Source organism: Scomber japonicus, chromosome 6 (assembly GCF_027409825.1).
Source record: "Scomber japonicus isolate fScoJap1 chromosome 6, fScoJap1.pri, whole genome shotgun sequence".
Taxonomy (NCBI): domain Eukaryota; kingdom Metazoa; phylum Chordata; class Actinopteri; order Scombriformes; family Scombridae; genus Scomber; species Scomber japonicus.
In genome coordinates this window covers 27,097,640-27,118,860 of record NC_070583.1, presented here as the reverse complement: position 1 = coordinate 27,118,860, position 21,221 = coordinate 27,097,640, and the positions used below count along the sequence as shown (strand labels likewise).

Below are 21,221 nucleotides of genomic sequence, written 5' to 3'. Positions count from 1 at the left end.
AGAGGACAGTTTTGGTATTTGTATTAAGGAGAGCAGTCTAAATTAGTGGAAAGACCCTTCCACATACCTACACAGTCAAATGATCTCATGACATTTGAGAGGTGTTGCAGCCCCGCCAATTATGTCTCCTGTCTGTTGGTTTCATGATTGACAGCTGAAGGTTCCTACCACAGACTATAACCTATATTTCCAGTAGACAGGTGGGTATTACCGTCAAAACACCCAAACCACACAGCTAAATCATGAACAGATCAGAGATATGGCAGGCACAGTATACAGCACGTTTCACAAGATGGCTGCCTTTTGCTAAGACACAACAATGGGGTTTCTCGCTAAAATATTGGTGGAAAGTGGAGGCAACCTGACAATCATAATTAGGCTACTTGGCACCACTCCTACTGTAGTTTCACCCAGTCTGAGGCTGGACAACATAATCATCTCCAGTCTGCCAGACAACACAAACTCTCTTTTAGCTGCCTAACCTATCATTAGCACTTCTAAACAAGTATAAGGTACCTAGCTAACTGTCATTCTCTGCCCATTGTTGTATACTGTGGTGTAGACACGTAGCTATGAATAGGAGGAAAAGCCTATTTTGGGCAATTATAATCATCTGATCCTGCATAGTTAGAAGCCTTGGTGCTGACAAAACCTGTGAGCTAAATCTTTGAAGTCTGATTTACAAAGTGTAGCAACTTTCTAAAAATGTTGTCTGTAGTCAATTTTAGAAAGTGACTGAAATTGTTATCCTATTAACAACTCACTATTCACTGTATAGAGAACACTATATAGAGGACTATGAAGTGAATCACATGGCAAAAACTATTTTGGACACTATTCTGGTCATTACTCTTGTCCAGTACTTTTAATTTTTTTGTCCTCACAGTTCAGATGGTAGTTCTAATTCTTATTTTTAGGAAGATGAGTCCTCTAAATAGGCTATAATGTATAATAGGCAGATAACACTGCGAAATGCCAATCGTAACATTACACACACTATATTGTAAATAGTTAATGATTTGGTTGTTTGAATATGCACATATATCAGGGTGTTTTCATAATTCCCCCTCAGTCTGCTAATAGTGCATCTTTATGAACAAAATTTGATGTGTTTCTCTGCTTTAGGCATGTTAAAGTTTTGTAAGGCAGCAGGTACACATTTGACAATAAATTCCTACATTTGGTTACAAAAGTAGGAATTCGTACCATGGACTTTACACCAAAGTCCCCTGGTCTCTTTTTCTTATACATACAAAGCATATGAGATTCGTCATCAAACATATGTTAATAACCTTTGACCTCAGAGACAAGGAATGCAACAAGCACTCTTCCACTTTTTTTATCATCTCATCATTACCTCTTCAGTGTGATAAGATATCTTTATGGAAGACTCAACACTGAAAACCGGTTAAATATTTCACATTTTTATTTTGTTCCTCATACAGCTCAGCAAACTGCTCAGACACCAACTGAAACACTCATACCATTAAGTACCATTCAGGCACTGTACATGACTGAGTCAATTATATATGTACACAGATTTATCTTGATGACATTACAAACATCATAAATGTGTGCTATGTAACATACATAATGACAATACAATATTTCATACGTCTGCTCTGTATTGCTGACGATCAGTTATTGGCCCAGAAGGAACTGATAAATAGACAGAGCTGAATGACAGGCTTCTGAAAAATAAGAAGCAAACATAGAATCAGTCTCTTTGGTGGTTTCACCTCATTTACTGCATAATTTCAGAAGAGGAGCGAGCTCCAATATACTGACCAACAAAAACTGATAATTATCTGTTTAAGGACCTCACTATAATGACAATGAAGAAAGACCCAGTGGTGTATTGCAGGTACTGATTAACGTCCAACTTTGATGATGCTTTACCTGCTTTGACATCTTGTTTTAAAAGAAAATTAAGGAGGTACACACTCATTATGTACCCAGTTCTTAAGTTTTCACACCACTGGTCCAAAGGCCATTGCATGGCAGTGATGTATTTGGACTGTGCGATAAGTGCAATGTACAGTGGCACCACCCAACTTATTGCTGCAACCTTGTAATAATGACGAAACGTTCTGAAAAACATTTAAGGTTTCAGTCAAAGTGAACAACTGAAACTTCTAAGCTTACCAAAACCTACAGCAGACATATTTAGTTTAATATCCTGCATAGGCATTTTATTATTTGATTAATGTTTTGTGGCATCAATCCAGTAGGTGTGTATTGGTGAGGAGCTTGAAGACCTCTTACTGTGTGACTCGACTAACAATGAGACAGCTGTATCAACATTTCAAAATGTGGCACAGACACAGGCTGGTGTACAGAAATCCCAACTAGAAGAAGTACAACATGTATCGCTCTAACCAGCTGTACATTCCCTCAAAGACTCATAGATTTTCATAAAAAATTATACTCATATACATTTGATTGTAATCCAAGAGACAAGTTATAATAAATCTGATCAGATGCAGATTTTACTCTTTTGTCATTGGAGTTGTAGATTTCTCTGATTTAAAAAAACAAGGTGCAGGACTGGCTTTGATTTTCAACAGTGGAATAATTGCATCTTTGATTTGAGGATTTAAGCTGATCAGTTTATATAGACTTAATGCTTTGATTTCAGTGGTGGTGGGAGATGAATTACAGTGTAGAAAACAAAATGATATAGTTTGTTAAAGAACAGTACCAAATCAGACAAAAAGGAGGAGGAGTATACTTTTAGTACATAACATCACTGTCTGAACACCTCCCCTCTGAGTCAGCTCATATTTCCTTTGGACATGTCCAGTTTGATATGCAGTTCCATGTGCCATAAAATTTTATTAGCTCCATAAGTTTTGGTTGAATGCTGGTCAAAGTCATATTAACAGTTCAAACTGGCTCTGAGGAGCAGACAGTGGTTACGCTCTCAGTCTTTCAGGCATCAAGAAATCAGCAAGAGATGTTTTTCTGCCAAACCTGTAACCACTACAGCTCGGTAGACACGCTCTGCCTCTGTTGAACTGTTGCTCCATTAAAGTCATTTTGGGACACGTGTGGGGTCCTCCATGTGAGCATGAAAACAAGTCCTTACGTCCAACTCAGTCCCCCTGAACAAGTTCCAGTTTTATCATCAGTCACAGGAAAACTGTCTCCTCATTCCCTACTGGACGCACACATACTTTTTCCACCAGGACTTTGAGAGCATCTTCATCTTATCAGCTGTGCTGCGGACCTTCCTCTCCCGCCGGACTCTCCTGTCAGACTGCCGCAGCCCCACAGCAATAGCTGCATCGAACACCTCCTTCAGATTCTTTTGTGTGAGTGCCGAGCACTCGACATATGTCACTGCCCCGATTTTGTCTGCCAGAGCTCTGGCGTCTTCCTCTAGCACTGGCCTCTCCCGCCGCCTCGCCAGCTCAATCAGCACCTTGACGTCCTGTCGCAAGTCACACTGTGTGCCAACGAGGAGGACGGGCGTGAGAGGGCAACGACGGCGGATTTCTGGGACCCACTTCTCCCAGACGTTTTGAAAGGAAGCTGGGCTGACCACACTGAAGCAGAGCAGCAGGGCATCGGTCCGACTGTAGCAAAAGTGGCGGAGTTTGTCAAACTCATCCTGTTGGAGACAGAAACCGATACTGAGCAATGTGGTTTTGTGTTGTCAAAGGCAAATTCTCCTGTATTCCTACTTCACAATTTAATAAAAAAAATTAAGGAAACATTTTGTATTTAGCTCTAAAGCTTTACTTTGTGATACATTATTTCACCCAGACTGACCACACACAGATGCACTTTCAGGAAGCCCTTCACTGATCAACACATTCAAACATCATAGCAACACAGGGAAGGGAACTGTGCCAATAAGCTGTTCAATAACACACTGTCTAAATAGTGTTTATATTGTGCTAATGTATACATGAGCCCTGCCCGCTCACTTATATCAGCTACAGTAAATCTCCTAAATTAACACTATGGAGGCACACAGCTTTAACTAACAAGGGCCTCCCACGTCCTTGAGTACACAGATTAAAGTTGGCAGACACTTGACACAAACCTCTCCTTCTATGCTTTAACCCTCTGCTTTCCAGCATACATAATCTCTCTTTACCTAAACATCACTCTTAAGCGGCATCTTTTGATTTTGAAATGCAGCCAAAATCTGCAAAAGCAATCAGTAATTTATACATGTGAACATGTGGGTTCAAGGCTCAGCAAATGCAGTGGACGTTTAATCAACTAGTGCGTTTCCCACACAAGCTTTGGCTTTGCTTTGCTATCTGATGACGTAGGTCCATCTGCAGAATATACAGGCATATCAACATCTCTGACTAAGGAGCAACTTTGTTTATCAGCTTTGGCAGCAGCTGTTATCATTTTTCTCCGGACCTTTTCTGTCTTCTCTCTCGGCTTTCTCCCCCCTCTCTCTGTCATCTCTTTTTTTTGGCACACCCCAACCCATTTCTGGCACAAGCTCCTTCTTATGAAATTGCATCAGTACAGTAAAGTGTTTGCTGACTTTTATCTGTCCATATTTGCCCAAGCTTGTCTGTGTGTGTGTTATACGTGCGTATAGCCGTAGCACTGTGTGCAGCTTGCAACATGCTGTGAGGTTTTACGTGTATTAGGGGCTTGTTCAAATGCCTCAACCCACTTCATAGCCAAATTGTCTTTGATTCTGCGGAGAACTGGCAGTGCCCTTGGAGTGTTTGTGAATGTCAAATATGCTGCTCCCAGGGCAGGATTCTGTTGAGCTGGATTATGAAATAACCACCCATGCCCCAGAGAAAAAAATGTTTCACAGCCTATTCCCCCCCAAGATCTCCCTACCAACATAATAATGAGTCAAAAACCTTCCCTGGCAAGCTTCTTGTACCACCATGTCCTTAACACACACAGACAGAGAAAACAAATCTTTTTTTCATGCTTTTACATCATTTCACCTCTGATCTAACCCACTGGCTTCTCCCTCTCCTTCAGTGCTCTCTCTTTTCTATGGAGCAGCATTACTTGTACTTCAAATGAAGACTGACAGTAGAGACAAGGAATTCTAATATTTCTACACTGGTGAGCTACCTGAAATAATAGGGAGAGGCCTAAATGAAGCCCTGAGGAAAAACAAAGGCCAACTTGAGTGCACTACAAAAACAACATGTCTGCTGCTAATAATCCGTTTTTGTTGCCAATTAATTAAATATTTATTTAATCTATTAAACACAGTTTTTTTTTCTTTTTGATTCTAGTGGTCTCTCGATCAGAACTATAACAAAAGATCAAGTTTGTTGATGTTGAGAAGTAATGTGGGATCATGGCCGATGGAAATCAATCTGACATATCTCTAATGTATTATCTGGTCTTACTGAAGTTTCCTCACAGGCAAGTAGAGGGGTGATACCATGGACAGGTGAATAAATGAAATTGACTGTTACCTTAAAAAATAGCCATTAAAATAAGGTTTGACAGCTCGAGGTGTCATCTCGGTCGTGTTCATGTAACTTGAACAATTCACAACTGTAATGTAACAAGTGGCTCTTTGTGGCTGTATGTAACTGCAGTGGTGGCTTGATGTTAACATAATATCATGTTAAGGTTTCAGCAGGTATAACATTAAACATGTTCACCATCTTAGTTGAGCATTTTAGCATGCTAAAATTTGTCAATCAACAGTTATAACAAATTACAGCTGAGTCTGATGGGAATGTTGTTATTTTTTATGTATTTGGTCATAAACCAAAGTATCATTTTGACTTGATGATTGCACAAGATGAACAATTAAGGGTTTCACCTTGAAGGGAACATGAATGTTTGCACAAGATTTTCATGGCAACCCATCCAATAGATGTTGAGACATGTCACTAAAAATAAAAAATGTTAACCTCATGGTGGCACTACATGAAAAGCTAGCATATCAAGAGTCTAAAGTCAGTAAGATTCATCCTCAGAGGAAGATTCATGTCAGTCCATCCAACAGATGTTGAGATATTTCAGTCTGGGCACTGCCCTTGTAAAGCCATGCTGCTACAGTAGCATTGCTAAATTATGACATTTATGTGTAACAAAGACATGCATTGTGATCCACAGGGTGCATGTGATGTGTGTGTACATCAGTGTGTGTACAAAACTCACCTGTCCTGCAGTGTCACATAACTGTAGTCTAACTGGGTTTCCATCCACCTGAACCACAGCTGCAGACACAGAAACAGATAGACAGAGAAAATAAGTCACAGCTGTTCACATGAACTTCAAACTTTAAAACTGTATGCCACACACACACGCACGCATGCACACACACACACGCACACACAAGAATATACTGTGGAATAAACAAAAGCCTGCCAGTTGAAAACACAAAGACCCCCTGCTCTGTCCTTCCAGCTCACAGACGGCGTGCTCTGTCTCGCCCACCCACTCTGCCAGTTACTGTTGAGACCATAACACTTTACTGTTGCTCGGACCACTCGGTGAGCTTTGTTCTACGCTGTGTTTTGACAGAGGCCATTCCAACGTTGTCTAATAGTGGGGGTAAAAACAAAGCGGGTTCTCTTCCAATAGGCCTCATTTCCAGATTGGTGGAAAAGTGGATGAGTCATCTTACAGCAAGTTTCATTACAGGGCCATTTATTCTTTTCAGAAGAGTGAGCACAATGCAGAGCAGCAGGCACATGGAAACATTTACAATATGCCTGGAGTGTGTTGGTTGGTCATACCACCTGATCAAAGAGTTTGCTGGAACTACTCATGTAGTAGGACAGGCATCATAGCACCCAGCTTTGACAAAAGAGAGGAGAAAAGAGCGAGAGGAAGAAAGTGTGTGAGAGAGAGAGAGCTGCCATTGTGTAATTATTTCCTAATCCCTGACATATAATACTTCTTTGATTTTCTGCACCCCCTCCACCCCCCACCCTCCCCTCCCTCCGCTTCTCTCTGTTTCTGCCACCTGTGGTTTTGCGTAACTACTCAGAAGTCAGCTTTCAAGAGTACTCTCTGATTCCGGGCACCGAGATATGACATCACCAGCTAGGGCCCCAACTGCACAATTACTCTCTGTCAGGCTGGACGAAAGACAATCTCTGCCTCAGAGCCACTGCAACAGATGTGCCCATTCCAGTATAGATTGAGAGGGCTCGAGGGGTCAAGGCTGACAACAATAGAAAGAGTTGTGCAATCCAAAACCCGTGAACCAGAGACACTCTCTGCTCCGTACGGGAGGGTTGAGCCAGAGCTCCTCTGAAGGTGGTGTGTGTTCCAAGATAGTTTTATGAGATTTATGTTAGCCAAGTTGTTAGTTTTACTGCTCATCAGCTTAATGCCAGAGAGAGAGAAAAAAAAGATTGTTGACAATAATGCTTAAGGTTAGTAAGTAAGTCAGTTTGCAGGGTGCAACATCAAGTATTCACTCCTTAATACAAAATAACCATAAAGAAGTTGACATACTCATACGTTTGCATTTATAGACAGGACATCTAACAAAGTGAAGTTTGAAGGTTCAAAAAGAAAAGCTACAATTGGACTGTCTGGTTGGATCACTCTGAGGATGTGATCATAAAGTAGTAAAGGTCACAGCTGTTTCCTTTCATGTTAAGACTGATCAGTTTAAAGAGCCACCTTTTAAGGATTTTGTTCTCTACTCTTATTTTTCAGTAAACAAATCTTGCTGGGACTAGTGAGACAGTCTGGAAAGTGGAACCATGCCAAATGGAAACCTGGCTACATCAGGAACAATAACTCATGTACATTAACACTGATGGAAGACAGATAATAGGAAACACAAACACATCTACCATAACAGTGGAATAATGGGAGAACTGGCAGAATGGGTGGGTGCTTTCAACACGTATGAAGTTGAAGAAGAGTTCAGGGAAATTAAGTAAGGCTGTCAGGCAGGTAAGGACAAATTGAATTAAATTGGAAATAAAGAGGATTATATGGGCTCATCGGAGCTTTGTTTAATGTCATTAAAGTTTAATTCACCAGAATTCACCCCAATTTAGGCTTCAATCTCAATACACTGGACCTGTGCAGCTATGCAATTCAGACTCACTATCTGATCCTTGCAAAACTGACAGGGCTTATTGGAAAATAAACCTGCATAAATCAGAAATGCTGTTTCTTTTATCAAACAATTACCGTTGATTATTTGTGCGTAATGCAAATTGTTTAAAGAGTCTAAATAGGCATTATCTTCACTTTGCTTACCTGAAAAGTCATCAAATGCAGTAGGGACGTATTTGGTTGGGTAGCCATTCGTTGTGTAGCTGACCACCAGACTGGTTTTGCCCACTGCTCCGTCGCCGAGCAGGACGCACTTCAGCAGCCGTTCCTGCGGTTGCCCTGGCCGGGCCGGACTCGGGTTGTGAGGGGGCACCGGGGGGGCCATAGTCCGTCCGTAATCCATGGTGACTGGAGGTGACATTCAATCAACCAGCACTTTACTTCCAGCGCTCTCCTCGACGGTCAGATGAAGGACCCACCATGAGAACAGGCTTTTCCTCTCTTAGACAAGTCTGCCAAATGCTTATGATCGAGAGTTGGATTTGTGCGTAAAACCTCCTCTCCTGTCCTGTGCGCTGCCAAACCAACTGTGGCAGATTACCATCACGACTAGAAGCCTCTCTGCAGTTTACAATGCGAAGGCGGGTCCAAGGTATTATATCTCCGGATTGATTTGACTAAACCCACCCACTTCGCCTCCCAACAGTGGAGAGCCAAGCAGACACAGGTTGGGGATGTCAAATCAAATGTTTATCCTTTTTGAAAAATAATATGTTGTCTATTGAAGATGATTTAATCTGCACATCCAGACCTGTCCCCTCTTGTAAGAAAAGGACAACCTTGATGTCCATTTTGAACATGACACATAAATGAAATTTCAAACCCACTCAGACCCCTTGACCTACTTTAACTTTAACAGTGCAAGCTGAGCCTTAAACAGCCACTGGTCACAAACTGTAGTTACTGGAGAATGTACAATATGAAAAGACAGTGATATTTGTTAAAGTAACATACTAATATCTAAATAACTGTTCTTGTGGTTGGTAGTTTCTCATACTGTGCAGTGGCTGAGCTGATCAAGTTTAAACATTTTAAAAAAGGGATGGAAATAATGTCTTGGCATTTGTCGCCTCCTTGTGGTTGGAAGTAACAGCGAAAAGAAAACAAACCCATGAATTACTTGTTGGGCAGGCAGTGCGTATATCATGATCACCATATAGCTCCAAAAGCCACAATTGAACAAGTTTCATATGTAAAAGCATTTGAAACATCTTGACTTTAAATGAAATGTGTCCATACAGGCCAAATCAAAAGTAGATAAGAAAACCAAGACCCAGAAACAGACAAAGTTCCAGAAACATCAATAACCTCAGGCTCAGCCGATCAATTAATCTGCTGATTATATTTCTCTAACTGGACTATAAAAGTAAGAAAATAGTAAGACATACCTGTGCAATTCTAAAAGCCAAGATTACATCTTCAAATTGCTAGTTTTGATTTACCAAAACCTGAAGGTATTCAGATTAACGAAGAAAACTAAGAAATTGTATTTTTGCTTGAAAATAGTTGCCACTTAATTTTCTACCAACAGACTAATTTATAAATTGACTTACCATTGCAGCTCTAATTAAATATGATACCCGCGTGGCTAGTGTAGGAACAGTTTCTGGTCTGACAGCAATTTATCTGAAGCCTTATAGGCTCCATCTATTGTGGCACAAACTGAAAATTCACTATAGGGGCCAATGTATAATATAATTCCTCTAAAGGTGAGCCCCGTTTATAGCATCTGATAAATATTTCAGTCCAAGCTATTTTATGTTATTGCAAAAATAAAACATGCTTCTTATTACTGTCATAGGCAAGTATCAGAGATTTGAGTCACATTGTGAGTTGTGTCTGTCAGGAAAAAGTCACACTACGCTTATGTTTTAGCTTTTCAGTGTATTTATTTTTCCAAGATTAAAACTCTAATTATTTTCAGGAATACAAAATAATCAGCATACTACTATAATGTATGTAATGACCCATTCTGACATATTTTAAAAGAACTGCTTTCCTGTTTGGAAGTCATTTCTTCCTTTCTTTTGTTTCATCCTCACAGCACATAGAAAAACATAATAAAGTTGTGGGCAAGACCAAGCAAGACTAAATAATGAGTTTGACTGCAGTTTTGTCTAAATATAATTTGACAGGACAGACGTCAGTGAATGAACCCTTTGTATATGCCAAGCTGTGTGGACAGAAATAGAGAATCACTGACTAGTGCCTCTAATTTCATCACTATCTCTAACATCCTGTTTGAAAAATTAATTTGTATTGGTATACTACTATAAGAGGCCAGTGTGTACAACTACAGTCGGTCCAATACTGAGCAGCAGGGGGTGTCTAAGGCTAAAGGGCCATATTTTTTGGGTTTCAAGGATCATGTCTGTTAACATAACAAGGCTTTCAGTGCAGGACACAGATAAATTATGCATTAATAAGGCATAGGAACAGACACATTTTGGTGCAAGCTTAAAAGCAACTGCTTAAGGGAAATATGGACTTGCTGCAGAGTGTCCTGAATAACTTTATTTTTCCTAAAACTGATCTACTTACAATTCTGTAAGTAGATGTGTAAGATACCATGTCATTGTACACATGTATCCATTTATCACACAAGTATTATAACCACGTACAAAACCTCATTCTCAGGAAGGCAATGGTCAGGTAAATATGAGAAGTGGCTTGTTATGGGGGGAGAAATCGCTGTAAGCTGTTGTCAGCAGTAAGTACTGTGAATCAGATCATGCACTATAACCTGCATATAGAAAGGCACCTGCTGTATTTCATTCCCACATTTCCTCACGTTTCCTCCGAGGCTTTAGATAAACATGTTAAGAGCTGTCTATTTGAATTTTTAGCACTTGTTTTTTTTTTAAATCATACATCCCTTGTACCTCAAGTAAATTGTTAAAATTCCATTTATCTCTCTGAATATTACGTTTCAGCTTTCCCTTTATGTCAATGAATGAGGGCCAACTTGTGGCAGACAGTGGTGCGTGCAGTGTGGTGAAGTGACATGAAAAACGTGGACAAAAAGAAAAAAAGTCAAATGAATAATCATGTGAGTGAAAGTGAATGCCTGTGCGAAAAGAAACAGAAAGTTTGGAAAATAAAGAAGAAATGTGACTTTAATTGCTTGTCGTTAACAGTTTCATTTCCGCAAAGCTGTATGTCAGGAATTAGACGCACACACACACACACACACACACACACACGCGCGCACTCATCTCATACTTGCACACACACACAGATAAAACAGTCATGAGAATGAATATGCATTCAGAAATGTACATGTGCAGTCGCATAGACACATGCATCCTAATTTCCAATTGTATGCTGCCATGAATAATGATGACCCCTGTTTTTTGTTTTGTTTTTTTTTACAACTAAATTCCCTTTTCTCAGGTGTGTAGCTGTCAGTGTGGGAACTTCCCATTTCTGGTCTTAGTACCTCATTTGGACTACAGCTTTCAACTAACACTTCTTAAGTCATTTTTAGATATTAAAAATGTGAACAAAGGTGGTCACACATCATGAGATGTGTCATTAAATATTTCCATCTCTGATGTGAGCAGCAACAGTCTCATCCTGCATTCATACACCTTGATTTCACCGTTTATTAAGAATTAACCCCCCACCTCTTAACCCCATAACTTAGATACAGTTAGCGTATTAAGTACCATGCGTAATCCCCATCATCGTCGTCTGTTTAAGTTTAACGTCCCATCTCTTCCCCAGTCTCTGGAGCTCTGAGCGCAGACTGCTGGGTAAGACATCTGAGTGACAGCCTGTAACTTCTCTTTAAGTTCTTATCCATGAGTGTTTACTGGGATTTGGGTTTGGCGCCACCAGGGGTTGGGTCTGGAGGAGGGCCACCGCCCTGGGCGAGTCTTTGCAGACTGCAGGAGACAAAACAGAGGATGTGGTAAGTACTTGTGTCAGTCAATAAACTTGCATATCTGATACAGTAAAAATAAATATGAATAGTCATATAATGCTAAATGGTTCCTCCCTAAAAATATAATCAGATCAGGCACCATTGCACTACGAAAATACATAATTAAAAGAAACACAGAACTAATTGAACAAATGCTGATTCAGTCATACTCTGCCGTTAAACAGGGGTCCCTTAAAGAAAAAGGTTTGGAACTACTGTTGTAGATAACCAAATTTAATTATTGTAACAATTTTATTACGTGAATGTATGTTCATACTTCACTGTCATCGTGTGTAATCCTGCTTAGTCTACTTGGTTTTTTTTATATGAAAATTGTATAAAACCAACAGACATGTATTTGTGTTTTTGTCAGCTACAGGGTGGCTCCTCTTCCCCCAAGACCTTGAGGAACACTATAGAAATATTCATTCTGTGATTTTGTATCAAACACCTTTGAAATTTGGAGATTTTTTGGTGGATATATGGTGAGCACTTCTGTCCTGAAAATTACTCAGAAAGCTTCTTATTGACATTATACCTAGAAAAGCAATACATCCTCTTAATGCTGATGTCTCTAGTTTGTGGGTATAAAGTTTAATGAGGCTGTGATTCTCAATAGGTAATTTTATACAGTTAGGTCAAGTTTAAAAAAATGCTCTCACTACAATGAAATGTGTACTGTACGGCCTAACCGTGGTTTCTGCCTAACTGTAGACAAACAGCAGTGAACCTCTGTTGATGGCACCATTGTGCCAGAAGATGGCACCATACTCACATGTCCTTGACGTTGTTGATTTTGGCCTGGATTTTTGCAATGAAACCGTCTACCTGCTCCTGTGATACAATTGAAATACCCCAAAAAATATGTTTGTGAATATGAAAGTGAAAGTGACTGATTAAAGAATCAACAAAAGCAATTAAAAAGTGTTACCTGACGTTGTCTGTAGAAAAGTGGCAGAGAAAAGACAGCGATCACACCTGGCAAAGGCAAAAGAAGAAAATGAGAGTAGTTAAAATAACAATCATACAGTATGTCAATGGATTGCATATTTCCAGCTGTAATAGCTTACTGATAATGAGCAGAGTAAGGCCATTGCACAGGTCTCCCAGATACGTCACAAGGTACATCAGAACCAGGAGCTAAGAGCAAGAGAAAAAGAAACAGAGGAACAGCTGCAGAGAGTCAGTTTAACTTCCCTCAATGATTTGTGCACATGTCAAAAAACCCCTCCAGCAATGCTTCATGTAGTCTTAATTATGTTAGAAAGCAGTAAATTATGCTTCACTGTTGCTTAAATAAAAGAGCACTGGAGTATGTTCTGCACTGTAGATGAAGAAAGTAAGGACCTCGTAATACATGAATGCTAATATGGGTTAGGGTGCTTTCTCTTATATCTCACAGTGTCACAGTCGCTGTGTATGGGATCCAATGTTGCCCTAATATGGGACACCCCTGCCTCAGATGGCAAGTGACTCCAGCTGATCCCCGGGTGTCTCTACGTTCAGCCTCCTGTGTGTCATGTCACATACCGGCCAGGTCAGGGTTGAGAATGGGAGGTCCTGGGATTTAGGGGCTCAGTTAGCTCACACGGACTCCCTATTAACTGTAAATGTGTTAAGTCTATGTCTCCACAATCTAATTACTGAAATGCCGTAATTATATTAGAGGTGCATCATAATGGAATTTTTTAAATAATAATTTCCATTTAATCCTGATTTAAACACAAGTGTCTCCAATCATCTATTACTTCCTTCAAATGAAGTCAAAAATAAAAATCATGTCACATTTATTTTAGTTTTATGTTTTCATGGAATATCTTACAAGTTTTCCTGTAAGATTTTAGAAATGTTCAGAAAGTTACATGAACTTTTTCATTGCAAACTTTGTTCCATTTAAATAGATCACACCGTTAAAATTACACCAGATATAACATACCAATGAAAGCACACTATACTGGTTAGAAATTTGATACTGGTCCTGACTTTTTCCATGAAGGTGATGAGACCGTTTCTATTGATGATAAGATGGCGGCTACATATTTATGTTATGTATAAGTTCACATCAGATCGTTACCATCCTACAAGAGGAAGTAAATTTAGCTGCATAAAAATACAAAACTACGAAAAGGTGCCAGTGCTATGCAAGCAGTTCAGACAGTAACGATGTCTTTTAAAAGCGAGGGAAAGAGTAACAAGAAAAACAAACACACAAAGAGGCAGTTTAAAGTTTGTGTAAAGGAAAATTAGAGACTTCTTTTTAACCACTTTATATATGTTAAAACAGCTGAAAATGTTGAAAGACTGTTAACTATGTAACTTGTGGAGATACAGCGTTAAACAATTTTTCACCATTTCTGTATTCAAGATTTTTTGGGCGAGCATTAAATGGTTGCTCTATGACGTAGAGGCTGGCATCACCCCTCCCCCACCATATAAACACTAGAGTGCATGTACTCATAGTTACTATTTTTACAGCGGATAGTTTAACAAACTTTCATCTGAGACCACTGGGATTCACGTCAGATAATCCACTCTAACTGGTGAATGGGCCCATTTTCGGTCAACGTTAATACTCAAAGAGTTATTTTAAACCCCACTGAAACACTTGGAGCCGCCAGCGCCTTTGGCTTCAGCACTAACTGTGCGGCTGTGACATCCCCAGCCAGAGGGAGAGCTTTTGATGGGCAACACTTCACTGAAAAGCACAATGTACCAGGTAATTGCTCCAAGGGTGACAGCCACAATTAAGTCACTAAAGACTTTTCAGCAGAGAGGTGAGGACCATAAAGTGCACCAAACTCCATTTAAAAAAGACAATTTAACAGAACGATGGTTGGTGATGGATAGCTTGTTAACTAGTCACTTAAGTTACCTTTTTACTGAAACCAATCCATGCTTACCTAAAAATGTTTAATTTGAATTAAACAGTGTCTCCTAATGTTATTTTATTTTTAAAATATAATCCGTGCTGTTCATCTGACCCCTTTAAACAAGGTCTATTTTAAATTTTATATTTTTATACAGGCGTTTGGAATGAGTGTTGTTAAGAGGCTGTACAGTAGGGCCATGTTTTCAGCGCATTCAGCAGAGACACTTCCAACATTTCAGAGCAGAGAACTCTGCTTATTTTTCCATCATTTTTAAATCTAATTTTATACACAAATTTGGCTGGATGGTCAATTTCACATTTTTTGGTGGTGAGACAAACACACAATATTATAACATACAGCTAAGTTTAATACTCCTGGAATGTGCTTGAAATTATTATTATTCTGTAATAGTTAATTAGTTGTACTACAAATATGCATACTATACTGTATATCATGCTCAGAATCTTTGCAGTGCATTCATTAGGTAGACGTTTTTGGGTTTGTCTACCTAAAAATGTTGACACCAAGAGCCAAAGATCAAACAAATAATCCTATCATTAATGTCTGATCTCATATTTATCAAGAAATTCATTGCAGGTGTGGAGGTGGTTGAGTGGTTAGAGCGCATGCCATATACGCAGCCGACCCCGGTTCGAATCCCGATCAGAGGTCCTTTGCTGCATGTCACACCCCCCTCTCTCTCCCATGTTTCCTATCGGTCTACTGATAAATAAAGGCGTCTATGCCAACAGAATCTTTAAAAAAAAAAAAGAAATTCATTGCATCAATGTGTCATCATAGACTCCTACAACAACAGTATGTGATTAGCTCCCAGATAAATAACATTAATCCAAAGTTGTTTAAACACTGTGCAATCAATGCTGTCAATACAAAGAAAAGAAATGTAAGCAGCATGCAGACTGTAGCGACATACTTCATGGGTGATGGCATATGGTAATAACATATTTATTTATTCTTGATGAATATTAACATAATGTTTTGGTCCTGCCAGCAAGAGAGGCGTACCCAGAGGCCCGATACACATAAACTTTTTATTCTGCTAGAAGCAATTTAAACTAATTCAAGGTTTTTCCTTTAAAAGGACTGTTTGACATGATTACTAAAAATATGTCATTGGAGCTGACAGTCTCCATCAGTGATATTGCCCTTATTGAGGAGCTGAGTATTCAGCTCTGAGCTAGCATAATTAGAGAGACGGTTGGCGAAGCAATGCTGTCATTTCCAGTGATGGAGGGAACTGGGATGATAGAGAGAGGAAGATGATAGAGGACAATGAAAGAATGTGAAGAAAGGCTGATGCCGGGGTTGAGGAGGGGGGAGAGAGGTTCTGGGCAGGGTGATGCAAATCCTTGAGGACATATCATTAAGAGACGAGACTGCATAGCACACACACACACACACACACACACACACACACACACACACACACACACACAGACACACAAGATCATGGTCACTTTTGGGGACATTACATAGACTTACATTCATTCCCCCTAACCTAATCCTATCCCTTAACCACTGACCCAAAAAATGCTTTTTCACAATTCGTGACATGGCTTTTGTCCCCAATTGGACAAACTGTCCCCAATCAACTGGTCTGAAGTCTGAAATGTGTCCCCAAAAGTAGCCTATGACAGACCATTAGTCAGCATTGCTCACCTTGAAAGATTCAAAGACGTTTCCAACAAAAAAGAGGTTCTTCAGACTGTCGATGGCAGACAGAATCATAATCATGGTTTTCTGCATGTGGTGGTCAGCATGCTCTCCACTCAAACTGATGTCCAAGTCCAAGTATGACCTGAGAGACAGTGAGACAACAAAAGGATATTTAGAGGCAGAAAAAGAAAACCAGAGATAAAGTAATGACAATGGACAGAAACATTTGTTACTTTTGCCTCTCTACCTAGTACTTATTTATTAAACTCTCCTCTTAGTCATCCATCCTATACTGTGTAACAGAAAATGATGTTTAATGAGACACTGATTCACGGATCCTTGACTGTAATCCTCCCAGCCCAAATATAAATCAACTCCTGTCAGTCCGGAAGCCATCCACTTGTTAGTAGGGGATATAAGGGCATAGTAGGGGATATGATTGAGCAATAATGAAGAGCTTTTACTTAGATTGTATATTTATTAAAGATGAAAAAACTGCATTCAGACACATATTTGCATTTAAGCACACATACACTGACACAGCATAACAAAGACTTAAAGAAAGATTTCAAAGATTTAACTGCCTGAATCTCTGTATAACCCCAGTTAGGTTAATAACAATAAATATTTCACCAATTAATAATTAAAATGTAGCTACTGCATATTTATAAATAGATGTAAAACAAAAACTGATCTTGAAAATCTGCAGAAAATCTGCATAAACAAAAGTAATGGAGTGAATCAAGCTCTCTTTGTTCTGCAGTTTGTTTGTTTACTCTTTTTGTTCTTTTTAGAATAAGTAGAAAAAGAAAAGAATGAAAAGGAGGGAAGAAAACTGTGTGAACTTACTTGAAGGGGTGTTCTCCATCGCCCCAGCTGAGGATGTAGAGGACTTGGTAGTAGATGCGCACTGAGATGGTGAAGCACATGACAGCCAGGGAGACTGTGGAGACCACAGTGATGATGCTGAGCTGGAACAGGGACAGCAGGCCCACGACTAACCCTGTTAGCACCATGCCTGTTCTCTCCGTGTCCTTCCAGTAGATCAGGTCCATCACTGGAAGACAAAGTGGGTGGAGTGAGAAAAGGGTGCGGAAATAGAGTATAATGCCTGTGTGTTTGTATTTAGCTGAGCTTCTAACTGAACTCAGCACTCACCACAAACTGGACCTATCCATTATTAACCTCCAGTCTCCTGTCTTTTATTTTCTCTCATCTCTGTACATGTATGAAGTTGATAATATGCACAAATTTGTCTTCACGTTACACGTTTGTGTAAGAGAAGAAGAAATTGTGTGAAAAGTGTGACATGAAGTAGGTAATTACAATAGATAGAAAAATTGAAATTACAATTCAAAGCAGGAAGGAAAGTGTACAGGTAGCTGTTAACAGTTTAGACAGGGCAGTGGGTCAGAGGCCTGGAACCAGTCTAGAGACGATAGCCTGACATGATTTACATACTGTATCAATAATAAAACTTAGAGAGACCAAATAATATCAGAAGTGATCAAGTCAGATGTGTGTAAAAGTTATAAACAAGTTGCTTCCCAATTTCAAGCAGGAGCTGTACACAGCCAAAAGCAAAGGAAGTTGTGAGTTGCTGCATCCTTCCCGGAAACAGAGCAGCATCATCATCACTCAGCCTTTTTGCTTTTAATTTTGGGTGGGAGAAGCGGAAGAGAGGAAAAGTGGCAGGAAGAGACAGTGGTTCTGACACGGAAATAATAAAGGAAGTGAGGCCAGAGAAGTGGTAGAGGGAGAGAGGCAGAGAGGGATTTCCAGCCTCAAGCTATGAGAACACACACAGCCGCTACGAGGACATGTCAGGCTCCCGCTCGGGCTAAATTTAGCCCCCAGATGATAGAAGGAAGCAAGCGGTCGAAGAGAATTTAAATACAGCCTTTCACAGCACCTGCTGACAGACGTCAGGCCGTCAACAGCCCCTTTTCCACACCCTGTTGGTTTCCCTCTCGTCACCCAGCAACAGCAGCCGTGGAGACTGAGGCGTCTAGTGATGCTTTGCTAAAATATATAGTAGAAGATATTTTTCTTTCAGCTAGCTTTAATTTTTTTTTTTTAATCGATGACCAAACTATAGCACAAAGTCCTCAGGTAGAGCAGTGTTTCTTCATTGTGAAATTACAGGGTGTGTTGTGTGGTGCGTAGGTCTTGTTGCTTGTCATTCAGTGAAATGCTAAGCCTCAGCATTAGAATAAAGGGAAGCCTCTTTGAATAGAGTGCACTGACAGCAGGTGGGTTATTTATAAACATCAACTCACAATTAATACCCATGATGCCCCTGGAACACACCTATCCAATGTGTTTGTTTGTACTGCCATCACTCTGAGACATGGTTACGCAGCACATGGAGCCAGAAACAGTGACTACTTCAGTTTTAGGACATAGTAACAATATATGAAACCAACACTGTAGAGCTGACAGCATCAACTAACAGGACATATTCATGGATGACACTATGCCCTGCATTTAACCTCTGTTCAACTTGAAGTTTCTTTATACTGGAGTCGAGCAGCTACAGTATGTAGACACAACAAATGAGACATCTATTATATCTACATTTTTACATACCATCATGCATCATCACAGATAGCTTGAGTATCCACTAAAAAGCCTTGGAGTCAATACAGATGTGATACATTTCTAAACCTTTAAAAGTAACCTAATCTATCCACCAGCACACCTAAAGGTCACTAACTAACATGTTGTATCTTGTTTCTTTAATCTGACAAAAATATGAATATTATATCTACTAATTATCTGCAAGAAAGAGTATAAGCATAATTCCTAAAATGTTACACTATTTCTTTACACATTTGCATTATCATCTGGTATTATCCACAACTTGTGGCAGAAAAACATACATTTTTTAAAAATTCAATGGGGAGGTAAAATGTCTGCAGTGTGCTGTTGTTTCTACAGCACTTTTTGTTGGGTGTAATAAACACTGCAGCCTTTAGGTGTCCCTAGGGGGGACTTTAAACTTTTCAATTCTTGTTTCCTCCTATTGCCAGCAATAATTTAGTGTGTTGTACTGACCTTAAGCTACTTAAAGTGTCCTTCATGTGCAGCTGTATCGTAGTAACTGCAGACACTCAGCAATAAATTACTTAGGTAGAAATAAACAATAATTGCATCTTGATTAGAGGAAATTATTACTCAACTGCATCCATTATCCACCACTGTTGAGTTATGGCCTTCTCTATACCATAATAATGTAATCAAAGAAGCAGAATGAATCTTAGTGTACACATTACACATCAATCAATCAATAAACCAGTCAAGCAATCATGTACCCATCCAGCCAACTAATTAATAAACTAAATACAACACTTTAGAACATATGGCTTAATCACAATCTTTGTCCTCTAACCCTGAAGTAATTTCCATTTCATTTGACCCAGTACAGGTCAGCTCAATTACATGTCTAAGAAATCTCAGAGTACTACAGTCTGAAATGCCCCTGCTTATGCCAGCTCTTCAGCCTAAGGAGGAAACATTAAAATGTGAGAGAGAACCCAGCCGGCCAAGTTATGACACACAACGACACGCTGCTAACAGCATACCACAACAGTGCAGTTCATGATACTCATTTGAATGGCTGGTGCTACTTTAAATTATGGCAACTGATAGTTAGAATGAGGAGAACGCCCGGCTACTGTACATCTGAGTTGAAAGCCAAACACATCTCTAGCTGACGGAGGCAGCTGTCTCTGGAGACTCTGCTTGTGAACTTATCAAAGAGACGTGAAAAATCCACTCAATTCCCATCTTCAGTCCCCTGACAGACAGGCCTTTTCTCTATTATTACAAAGTCACAACTCAAAACAGTCCAATGCTAGAGACTACAAGAGATTTCTACCCCGTCACAGTTGAGTTCATTGCTTCCCTGCTGGTAAATGAAATCAGTAGTTGACTACTAAATATCCACACATCATCTAGGTAAGTGTTCACTTCTGTCTCAAATTATCCTATTTTCACTTTAAGTCCAAGTTCTCACCTTTGCTGGCCATTTTGGTTCCCGCTTCAATGTTTCCCCTCACACCCTCTGTCCCTCTCTCTGTCCCGCTGTGCTCCCCCTCACCCCTCTGAGCTGTTTTTGGCCACCCCCCTGCTCGCTCAGCAGTCCAAAGCTCTGACAGCCCAAAATAATCTTGTCCGCAGTGCCGCCCACCCCCACTTCAAGACTCAAAGAGGTTCACACATAAAGAGATGATTCACAACAATCTCAAAATACTTCTGAAAATCACTGAACCTCCACCATAAAGCAAAAATCCAGTCTGAATCAGAATTAATGGTATTCCTGCATGAACTCAGATAAACTTATATAGTATAGCACACTACAGTGTTGTGTTCATGTGTCATCTGGCACCTGAAACACGATAACCAGGGGTTATTTTCTGTTATGTCATGAAGTCAAACCTCTCTAAAGAGATGAGTGATTAAAATGTTTGCATTAATGAGAGTGAATATCTATTTAGCTATCAAAATAAATCGTATTTTATTGTACAAATGTTAAAATAGAGGCCTGTATTCCTGACAACAAATCAATAGCTGTTTAATCAAACAGAGTTTCATTTCAAAAATGGAGATGCTGGTAGTGATGTAGAGGTATGAAACCAGGCTAACAACAAGTAGTGGTCCCCTTTATCTCCAGATTTGCATAAGACTTACTTGAGTTTGTA

At 39.7% G+C, this 21,221-nt stretch overlaps 2 protein-coding genes across 2 annotated transcripts; both read right to left on the bottom strand.

The window, feature by feature from the left end:
- Window positions 1-1,403: 1,403 nt before the first annotated feature.
- rhoub (ras homolog family member Ub) lies at window positions 1,404-8,613 on the bottom strand. Its single transcript, XM_053320539.1, has 3 exons — window positions 8,191-8,613; window positions 6,121-6,179; window positions 1,404-3,613 (listed from the first exon to the last, which is right to left on the bottom strand). The coding sequence occupies exons 1-3, from the start codon at window positions 8,405-8,407 to the stop codon at window positions 3,158-3,160; spliced, it is 732 nt and encodes a 243-aa protein (XP_053176514.1). The 5' UTR covers window positions 8,408-8,613; the 3' UTR covers window positions 1,404-3,157.
- Window positions 8,614-11,419: 2,806 nt separating this feature from the next.
- Window positions 11,420-20,593, bottom strand: rtn2a (reticulon 2a). The gene is made up of 7 exons (XM_053320541.1): window positions 20,537-20,593; window positions 17,368-17,575; window positions 16,522-16,660; window positions 13,042-13,111; window positions 12,903-12,949; window positions 12,747-12,805; window positions 11,420-11,933 (listed from the first exon to the last, which is right to left on the bottom strand). The coding sequence occupies exons 1-7, from the start codon at window positions 20,547-20,549 to the stop codon at window positions 11,858-11,860; spliced, it is 612 nt and encodes a 203-aa protein (XP_053176516.1). The 5' UTR covers window positions 20,550-20,593; the 3' UTR covers window positions 11,420-11,857.
- Between the last annotated feature and the right edge of the window lie 628 nt (window positions 20,594-21,221).

Excerpts from the sequence above, each read along its gene's own strand:
- rhoub (XM_053320539.1), bottom strand. The coding sequence starts at position 8,407 with ATGTCACCTCCAGTCACCATGGATTACGGACGGACTATGGCCCCCCCG. Across the intron at positions 6,180-8,190 it reads TGCATTTGATGACTTTTCAG|CTGTGGTTCAGGTGGATGGA; the intron begins GTAAGCAAAGTG and ends CTGTGTCTGCAG. Across the intron at positions 3,614-6,120 it reads TATGTGACACTGCAGGACAG|GATGAGTTTGACAAACTCCG; the intron begins GTGAGTTTTGTA and ends TGTCTCCAACAG.
- rtn2a (XM_053320541.1), bottom strand. Across the intron at positions 16,661-17,367 it reads GATGGAGAACACCCCTTCAA|GTCATACTTGGACTTGGACA; the intron begins GTAAGTTCACAC and ends ACTGTCTCTCAG. Across the intron at positions 12,950-13,041 it reads CCTTACTCTGCTCATTATCA|GTGTGATCGCTGTCTTTTCT; the intron begins GTAAGCTATTAC and ends TGCCTTTGCCAG.